Raw genomic sequence first — 10,533 nt, 5'->3', positions numbered from 1 at the left:
AAGGGAACAGAACCCCACTGCACTTTTACTAATAAAAACCAAATAGACCACAGAAATCAAATAAATTAAACCCAGTCTAATAAATATTAAATTGAGGTATGTTTTAAACATGTTGTAAACCTAATTTAGATCAGTCAGGGCACTAAATGGAATATGACACAATACAATTCAACAGCACTTCAAACTACAGTCGCTATAAATGCAGTTTATACTGCACACAGTTCAAACACCTCTCTAAAACAATTTAATAAAAAAACTAAACAATCTGACCTCCTGTTCACTAAGTTTATTTTGAAATGTAATTGTATATTTGCATTTCCACTCATTTTAAACTTGTCTTTTATTAGTTGTACACTAATTGAACTGTATGAGACTCTTGACCCGGTCGCAGAGTTTTCAGCCTCTCTGTCTCTGGTTATTTTTAATCAACACAGACCACTGCTTGGTTTCCTTGTGGTGGAAAGTCACAACAAAGCTTTGCCAGCATGGTTTTGAGTCACTGTGACTGATTTTACACCCCGGCCGTAATGGTGGAAACAGCAGGCAGATCCTTTTTATTTATGCCTTTTAAAGTCATAAAAAAGTCATATAAAAAGTCTTTGAAAAGTCATATTAATTCATAGTATATTATGCCATAAAAATTCTTAATAAATCTATAGTTTAGTATTTTATTCAAGATACTTTATTGTCATACAGCAGAATTATGGTCTGTAACCTCCAGTGAGCAGCAGCAACAGAACAAAAGAAAAACAAGACAATGGAACAGAAACAAGCAGATGAAAAATAGATAATGGGTACAGATTATGGATTACATGTAAGCAGTGTCTTTAAATAGTAGCCGCTACATCTGTGGTACTTAATGTATATTTTATGACAGTGGCTCTCAACCTGGTGGTCAGGAACCCCCAAAAAGATGAATCTATGGGGTCACGAGATGAGCGAGTCGTGACCTTCCTCTCTTTTGTAACATACTGGATAATTTTATCCTCTTGAGTCACGAGAAACTATCTCGGAGGGGAACATCATTCTTTGGTTGAACTGAACTCGTAGACAAATGTAAACTGCGACCAGACAAGAAGACATCGCTCTGGTTTAAGGGGCCATAAGCCAAAAAGGTTTAGTCGTGTTTTATGAGATCTTCACACGTTTTGAATGTAAACATCCTCACAGAATCTGGTAACTATATACAGCCATCAGAGGAGCACTTTCATCCAAAGGGACTTGCAGCATGAACATAATGTTGCTCTAAATAGAAACGGTGTCATCTCATTACAGTCCCTCTGCCTCTGACACATGAAGATGTTTTGACCCCTCACACTAATGATGTAGCGGTCCGGCCCGAGAATATTAAAACCAAAAGTCAGCTACAGGCCTCTGACCCCAACCGTCATGGCCTGATGGGCATCTGGACAGTTCAATTATAGGCATTGTTTAGTCTGTTTCTTTTCTTCTTCTTTCCTTTGTTTATTCATGTATGTTTGTGTGTTTCTGCAGTTTATTATTTAGTATATATTCATGTGTTATGTAGTTTTGGTTTAAGTGACCGTGATCTATTTTCTTTTTGTTGAATATCTTTAATCAGTGTGGAATCCACACATTCAAGGATCATTTCAGGCGTCAAAGCAACTTGCAGATTAAATTCTCTGAAAATACGACTGATTGGGACGTTTCCTCCCCCGTTTCCCTGATGACTCACCCTGCAGCGTATACATCATTTTAAACACTCAGTGAGCAGAGCAAGAATAATAATTTCCCTCTTGTTCTTTGAGCTCTGGTGATGTTACTTTGGGGACATGAAGTTTATCAAACAGAAAGGCGACTCCCAGTGAGCTCACACACACAATTCTTCACCAAACTAAAAGACTTTTCTGAGGTCAAAATAAAGAGACGTCAACGTAAACACTGCGATAAAATGAACTTTATTAAAAGGAAACATGTACGGTATACAGTGTTCAACGAGCAGCTCGTTTTAAGACATTCAATCCTATTGTCATACATACCTATTGTAGTCCTTTCAATAAAGGCACTTTTTTCCAAAATGTTGATTTATTGCTGATAATCTAATCAAAGTCATGTGAATAGATGTTATCCATGTGGTTACTGTGAAGCTAGTCATTATCATACAGTATATACGATTGATTTACTTTTAGCTATGAAGAATTGAATTACATTATAATTCAAGAGCACTTTGTGTTTGAAATATTTGCATCAGTTTCACGGAACTCAAATGTCGTCAGCTTGACATCGACACAGCGGACAGCTGAACATATTAAAGCTGGTATGTGAGTGGAAGGCAAAACACAAATGAAGAGAAGAGCAGAATAAGTGTCACAGAGGAAATAAGCACAGTATCTGCTTCAATGTTTTTTACAAGGCAAGACGAAACATTTCATTACTTTTTACAGCCCGTGTCTGCCTACTGCAAGCTTGATAAGCTTTGAATTACACTTCAAAATTAAATTCTTACTACATCTTATGAGACTGCCCGAGGAAGGACGCTCATCACCTGGGAATGTTGAAAAGGTAACTTAAAGGAAACTAAGGCTGTACGTGGCTTCCTTAAAGAGAGGCACTCTCTTACAGTAAAACTAAAAAGAGGAGTAAAATTCACAATCAACATGTTCTACATCTAATACAGCATAATATGACTGTAGACTACAGTATGTGGAGTGTACAAGGGGTTTCTACATTCTTATATATCGGACCTGGATCGCAGCCTTGATATGAAGGCTATTGTGCAAAGGCATTGAGTTCATGTATGTATGTGCACACCAACACACACACACACACACACACACACACACACACACACACACATAACATATCCAATGAAAAACAAAGAGATAACACATGGTTACACAGATACAGTGTTTAAGAATGTAATGTGGGGGGGGGGGGGGGTTTACTGCTGGTCTTGAATGGCAAAACAAAGATGTGAGATATTCGAGGTGGAGACCACAGATGTTCCACATGATAAACAAGAGGACGATGCTGAAAATACCTCTTTCTGTGGTTCTTTAATGCCGCTCGCCTGTGTGTGCTGCACTGAAACCGTTCACAGAGTCCTGCAGGACAGAAAAAGGGGGGAAGGCAGAAAGCGTTAAGAAAAACACCAAACCAAGAGACGACTGAGCACCGACTGAACTTGAGCTAATATTAAAATCTGAGGTCACCAGCCGGAGTGAAACACTCCCTTTCTGCCCTCTTTTCAGTTTATGAGCTACAGAACATTTAAGAGAGGTCGCTTTATGAGGCAAATCACATTCAAGATGTGTGTGAAGGCCACTTTGTTAGTTCTAAACACCTTTATAATGTAAAACATGATAATACAGCTCTGGGGTTGTACTGGGCCCTCATCTCTGGAATAACACATCTCAATATACAGAGCAAAGAAACCAATACAAATAAGGCCATATACATATAAATCTAAACTAAAATTATTCAACTATTCATCTTTCCCTTGCTGCTGTTTCATAGCTCCTTCATTTTTCTATTGTCAGACAGTTTCCTCTTTATTATCTTTAAAATGATGAATTACATCCAGCAACACTCACTGCACTGACCTCGCTTTGTAGCATCTCTGCCCCCTCGGACGCCTCAGAGAACTGCATGCTGGGTAAAGTAGGAGCCTGGGACATGCGAGCATGCGAAGGGTTGCCCACGCTGTACAGGCGCGGCCGTTTGATCTGGTCTTGGCTGGACAACGGGGTGAAGCTGTTTCGTCGGATGAACGCCGGCGGCACAGCATTCTGGGTAGTGAAGAGCAGACAGTGGTGGGCTGATTAACACGTGTGTGTTTTTTGTGTGTGTGTTGTACTAATTAAACCTCTCCTACTGAAGCTCTGAAGTCACTGTGTTCTGTGTAAGTGACTGCTGGAGAGCCAGGAGAGAAAAACAACCACTGAAACAAACAGCCATAAATATACAGACCATTGCTATTTTGGTCTCAGCAGACCGGCTATTTCTCAGCCCATTTAACAAGAGCTTTGTCAGTTAACGTGTTTATGTGTTAACACCCACTCTGTCTAGGACTCTTGGTTTCAACAGTCGTCACTCATCAGAAAACAAACTCTAAACCGGGGAGCAGATATGAAGCGGGCGGATTAGGAAATAAAGACAAAAAGCCTCCGAATGTGTCGTTGGGATTCCCGGAATAAACACAGATCACTGATGAACATCCAGTTCACTGTTGGGGGATAGAGTTTGCTTCCCGACCATAAACTGGTATCTGTAAAAGCAGATGTTATGAAAATGTGCACACCTCACAAATACAACGGTAACGAATGGTTTCTAGAGAGAGCCGAGGCTGATTCGATAAGGTGGATATCTATTACATTGGAGGCTTTTTATTGATCTCGTTTTCATTTGGTCCTTTACTGTGAGGGCGCTGCTCCCACAGCTTTAACACGGACCATGAACTGCAACATCACTGGTTCGAGTAAACAGCCAAAAAACACTTTAAAAATCTAAATTCCTTGTGAGGCACAAGTATCTTTCTCTATGAGCGTTGACCGGAGGAACCAGCCAGCCTGGCTCTGTCTGAAGCTAACAAAAGAAATTCAATATATCCGATGGAAGGACTTTTGAGGTAAAGACTCCTGGAAGTGTGGTTTGACCTAAATATAGCCGTGGTCAGTTTGTCTAGTCATGATGTAGGGGATGACTGATTCTACTGGCTGCACGCACTAGAAACGTGAACTACTGAACTCGACTGACAACTTCAGACAAACGTCACAGTGTGTTTACGACAGAACTTAATTAAAAAAAGGTCACGAGCTTACTAATGGTCTGTCTCTGTGTGTGTTGACAGCCTCGACCTTCAGGTCAAACATGTCCACCGTACAACCTGGAAGAGGGAGACAGGAGAACAACACGTCACAACCCAACAGAGGAGGAAGTTTAGTCAACTTGTGAACAGTGAAGTGACTTACCGTAAGCAACGGGGGTGAGTTTTAGGACAGTGTGCAGGGGACACTTCAAGTAGGGCAGATCATCTGTGCCAACAAAAGAAACAAAATGTCCAGTCATGTTTGTGTTTCCCCCTCATGTTTGGGATGCACGGCGCTGTATTCAGACTGCAGTGCTACTTGTCCCTTACGGGGGTGCAGTGGGATGAGATGCCAGTCAGAGCTGCACCCACACGGTTTGGTGTCTGCGGTCATCACACTGTGGTGGAGATGCTACAGCCACTTCCTCTGCTGACTGACGAAACCTCATGCCTAATTATGGATTTGATTTTGAGCAGCATTTTCCACTCGACCCACCCAGTTATTACTCAGGCCTGTTATTTGTCACTGAGTGCTTCCACACATGTTTACATGTGCTTTATTTAATGCAAGTACAATTATCTTAGAAGAACAATGCCATCCAAAAGCCAGAGTCCACTATCAAGAACTCTCTAGAGTGCAACCCTGTAACTTCACTAGTTTTGTTTTAAACAAAGCTCCAAAAGGCAAAATAGATGTTAGTGTTTATGATCTGGTCAGGATTTCTGCCATCGTGGAACGCAACAGCATTTGCTGCATTGTGAGCTTGACGAGTGATCGTAATTAGGTGGGTGGCTACCTGCCCTCCGTCGTTCATATGAGATCTTAATGTGTCGTCAAATAGAGAAACTGAGATCACTTGAAAAGAGGAACAAAATCAGAAATGTCTTTAATGAATATGTGGAGAATCTGCATTCTGCATTTCTTTGTCTTTGTCATTTTTAGTATTAATACTGTTTAATTGGGGGAAAAATTAATAAACAGAGTACAAAAACATCTGCAAAGTCATCATTTCTGACGCTCTCTTTTAGAGCGTCACGGAGTCTTTTGACACACGGTCGAAGTGTATGTTAGAGGTCATGATTCAGCGCCTGATTAATATCATTGCTTTAAAATGAATCGTCTCCACACAACTTTAAGCAAGTGTCTGAATATAATAGACTATCCATAAATGTGTAGCTGATGATGTAGCTCAGGATAAGTCCAAACTTGAGGGAAACCATGATGCTGATGTGGCCCGGAGTGAAAATGAGTTTGACACCCCTGGTTTACCCTGTTTTACGGTAACAGTTCTTTGTTTGGGTCGAGCCAAATGCTTCAAGTCACCTTTGTACTGCGTTTGAAAAATCCAGACTGTGGCGTCCTCTTGTGGTGACATCAGAGAATACACTGTGTCAGATGGCAATATTCATTGTTTCTAAAATATGTTTCCTTACTATCCTCCTTACTGTCAAAATAGGCTGAAACATTTACAGCCATGATCTATCCATTGGAACAACCCACAGGTAAATCACTACTGCGATTACAGATCTAATTACTGAGAGGGTCCGTTTTAAACAGCTGTGGTCTGGAGCTACAACACCAACTAACAGCAGCCTGTCAAAGGCCAAATTACAACCAACCAAAAAGGCCGAAGTTTGTGTGACAGACTACTAGACTGGTGCTACTGTGCTTGTGCATCCACTTTGGATGAGTCTTGGTCAGTCGTGCCACACTTCTCTTCATTTAGGTCTCTTAATTGCTCCTCTTCTCGCACCTTCGCAAATCCAGAGTACGACAGATTTCAATGTCACAAATAGACCTAAATGTTGTGGTGTTGAATGTGTTCTCAGGGGAACAATATGATCTTCAATAAGCCCTTTTGTTAAAGAGGGATTGAGTAGAATGGTCGTACAAGTTTTAGATAAATGATAAAAACAGCTGTTCGCAGAGACTCAGCAGTTTACTGTAAATATGTTTCTATAATGTGAGGCTTCGTCGAGGCTCGTGTCATGTTTCTGCTTGTTACCTGCGCTCTTGTCCAGGAAATAGGCGAGCAAGCAGCGCATGACGGCCTGGTGACAGAGGACCAGCACGTTGCCCTGTCGCTCCAGCTCCATAATGACCGGCTCCAGCCGCTGAACCAGGTCCTGGTAGGACTAGATCCAAAAAGGTACAGACAAGTTTGATTCAGCTTTTATTGAAGATCATTTTCCAGTTCATTATTAAACAATATTTATCGCCTTGTGGTTGTGTGTTTCCGCCGACCAGTCAGCGTGAGTAAGTCATAACAGTGACTGTTCCGATCATCACTTCCTCAACTGACAACTATATTTATAATCAAATCTAAAAAACTATGGAGGTCTCTAAAGCGATACCTCATTAAATGGTCAAAAATCAATTACAACGTTTACGTCCATGTCTGTCCAAAATGTCATAATTTTATCCTCTGCATAATTAGCCCATAAATTCTTGAGTTGTGGCCAACAACCTTTGACCACTAAAATCTAATATTCATTCCTTGAGTCCAGGTGGAGGTTAGTGCCAAATTTGCAGAAATCCCCTCCAGGCGTTCCTGAGATAACACATTCACCAGAACGACGACCAAACCGAAAAAACATAATGCCTCCGGCCACGGCCGTCGCAGAGGCACAAAGAAACATAATGGGCAGAAGCATTACAGACTCTAATCTGTCAGGCTGTTACCTCTCCTCCCGGATAGCGGTAATGGTACTTGTCCTGGCTCCTCATGGCGAACTCCTCTGGGTACGTTTCCTCAATAATCTCATAGGACATTTCTTCACACACTCCCTGAAACACAAAGCAGGCGAATAAAACACACGCCCTCACAGTGAACGCCTGTCTCTTCAGCTATAGATGAGAGCACCTACAGCATCTATTTCATTGAGGATCTTCCACTGCTCGTAGGGAACTCCCAGCTCCTCTGCCGTCTGAATGGTGCGCCTCAGCTGGCTCGTCCAAACCTTCAGGTCTGACAGATGGTGCTCTTGAACAAAACCCTTCAGTGCTGCTGAAAACTGACAGGAGGACATACGAAAGAGACGTTTATGCTGGAGAAGAGACACCCAAACACAAAACAGAAGTTACAAATATTCTCTTCGTCTTCCTGGTTTTATGCTAAAACTAATTGTTTACAATGTGTTGCTTGATTTTATAACTTTCAAAAGCTTCTCAAGTTGTTCTGGACATTATATCAAAGGACTAGCTTGACATTTTGGCACAGACGCTTATTATCTTGCTCAGAGTGATATGAGAAGATTGACACTGCTCTCATATCTGTCCAATAAATGTGAAGCTACAGCCAGCAGCCAGTTAGCTTAGCTTAGCACAATGACTGGAAACAGGGGGAAACAGCTAGCTAACTAACACACTCTGTCTCTTTTGTTTGATACGTAAAAAAAAAAAAAAAAAAAGAGCCAGAATAGCTGTTTCCTGTCTTTACTAATAAAAGCTGCTGCTTCATATTTAAAAAAGCACATATTAGAATGGTATCATAATTAATTAAGTGCGCTTCCAAAAATGTCAAACACTTCTTTTAAGACTTTTGGAGATGCTGCTGGGATGAATAGTTAGAGCACCTGTCTCCCTCTCTCTGACAGCTCAGAGTCTCCCCCGATGAGTCCCTCCACGTTGTGATGGCTCTCTCCGTGCCGACAGAGGTAGATAGAGTGGGAGTGCACGTGGATGTTCATGAGGTAGTACACTATTTTACTTTGGATGTAGTCCTGCACCTTGTTGACCAAGAAACGACGGCCGACATTGATGACCTGGATGAAGGAGAGGTTCCTGTGTGTCAGAGAGAAAAAGAGGACAACGGAAAGTGAGTCAGTGCGGTAACTCAAGACTCGAAGGGCGAAGGGATACCTGGTACTTTTTGGTGTAGTCTGAGTATTCTGATATTTCATTCATCACACGCTTCAGGACATTCTGTGTCATTAGCAAGGACGAGGTTTAAGGCTATCAACAAGTATTAATTTAAGCCTAATTTAAGTTAGGTTACTTTATTCATTTTAATACGTATGCCAGCTCCTCAAATCACAACCCATTAAATAATAGACGATAACCAACAAGATCATAAAGTAGCTCCTGTTTCCACCTGGTGGACAGTTTATGTTCTGTTCTTACCCCCATAAAGACAAATCATCTACAAGGCCAACACAAGGAAACTACTGAGGACAGTTAGCCATAAAAGACTTACGGCGTGAAGCTTTCTTACTTGTCGTGTTCATCCGGATCCAAAGGTTTGTAGGTCACTTTATAACATTCTATTCGCTTCAGAAAATCCTCCATGACGCTTTCTCTGTCCCTCTCAGGGTAATCTGGGCTGGACACCTTCACGTCCTTTTGTGAGAGAAACATGTGTAGAGATGATGCACTGTGAAATCCAACGAGGACAAAACTGTGCTTCAAAAACAAAAAACCAAAAAAAAAAACCCATAAAAGCATCATTTACCAGGATATTTGTCGCGATGACGTCGGGATCGTCACATATTGATTCGACAAAAAACACCTAACGAAAGGTGTTAATCATTAGAAATTCAGAATTCATGTGAAGACACACTGAACCTCAATGGTGAAATCATGAACGTAACTCTGACCTTGTATGAATTATCCTGAGCAAAACTAAGGATGAGCTCCCTCCTCTCTCTGGTGGTGTTGGTGGCGTCAAAAACCTGACAGACAACACAAGATGTTCAGCCCAAATCAATTCATATCCATAAACAATAGATTGAGTGTTTCGTGTCCTTACAGCGATCTGGCCTCCCTCCTCATTCAGATAGACCTTGACATCCTCCAGGGCCACCAGAGCACACTGCCTGAGGAAACACAATCAGTACATTGATCAGGAAGTCAAAGGGAAAGGAGTCAATCTACGACACCAAATTGGGGCAACGCGAAGAGAAAGCTTTCTTACTCACTTTCTAATTTGCATTGCTTCTTTATTGTCATGTCTGAAGAAGTCGTAGGACTTGTAGGACTGCACTGCCTCTCTCCTATAGACGCCGAGGTTAAATACTGCAGAGGGAACACAGAGAGAGAGAAACTGCAGACTGAGCCAGCTGAAAGGGGGTGGTGACATGTACAGAACTATGAATTAACAAAGCACTGCCTTAAGCATAATATTTTCAGATAAGTAATCGCTTTTTTTAATCTATGCTATATTTAGACAGCACAGTCCCACCAAGAGACAAGATCTCTTCTTCCTGGTCAAGACGGAAGCAGTTTTAAATAGAAAACAATTCCACATGTTAGGACACAAACAATACAAAAAGAAACAAGAGAAACGGCAAAAGAGGAGACACTCACAGGCCCTACCAGCGATATCCACCTGAGTCATGTTTCCTTCAGGGCTGTTTGTACAAGAACTTTAAAAGGTATCGTCCCGGGTAGATAAAAATAGAAAGCAGTGCATCATGGTGCCACCCTGATTCAAGTTAGATGCACGTCTGCACTGCACCTTCCAAAAATAACTTTTTATAGTGACTCACTGAGGCTCTGAATCCAATCCTAACTGTTTATGGACAGATCAAACGTTACAACATTCATAAAACTAAAACATGCGGTATTGCTTCCGTACTGACCCTTCGTTGGCACTCCAATCCAGTTGAGGTAGCGTGTCAGCTTCTTGGACATGTAGGTTTTCCCTCGAGCGGGCAACCCAATCATCACTATCACAGTTGGAGAGTTGGTCATGTAGGAGGCCCAAGCTGCAGTTTGCGCACACACACACACACACACACACACACACACACACACACACACACAC

At 41.6% G+C, this 10,533-nt stretch overlaps 1 protein-coding gene across 1 annotated transcript; it reads right to left on the bottom strand.

Annotated features, from left to right (window-relative positions):
* Positions 1-1,903: 1,903 nt before the first annotated feature.
* Positions 1,904-10,527, bottom strand: LOC116377443 (6-phosphofructo-2-kinase/fructose-2,6-bisphosphatase 2-like). The gene is made up of 15 exons (XM_031839087.1): positions 10,349-10,527; positions 9,686-9,782; positions 9,517-9,583; positions 9,365-9,439; positions 9,220-9,276; positions 8,983-9,107; positions 8,345-8,552; positions 7,637-7,783; positions 7,452-7,556; positions 6,775-6,904; positions 4,932-4,994; positions 4,782-4,846; positions 3,564-3,749; positions 3,002-3,065; positions 1,904-2,275 (listed from the first exon to the last, which is right to left on the bottom strand). Exons 1-14 carry the CDS (start codon positions 10,458-10,460, stop codon positions 3,018-3,020), a joined length of 1,485 nt encoding a protein of 494 aa, XP_031694947.1. The 5' UTR covers positions 10,461-10,527; the 3' UTR covers positions 1,904-2,275; positions 3,002-3,017.
* Positions 10,528-10,533: the final 6 nt, after the last annotated feature.

This window comes from Anarrhichthys ocellatus, unplaced genomic scaffold (genome assembly GCF_004355925.1).
Source record: "Anarrhichthys ocellatus isolate YVR2014 unplaced genomic scaffold, GSC_Weel_1.0 scaffold1257, whole genome shotgun sequence".
In the NCBI taxonomy this organism is placed as follows: Eukaryota; Metazoa; Chordata; class Actinopteri; order Perciformes; family Anarhichadidae; genus Anarrhichthys; species Anarrhichthys ocellatus.
Note: the sequence above shows the minus strand (reverse complement) of the source record. Positions and strands in the feature narration are given on the sequence as shown.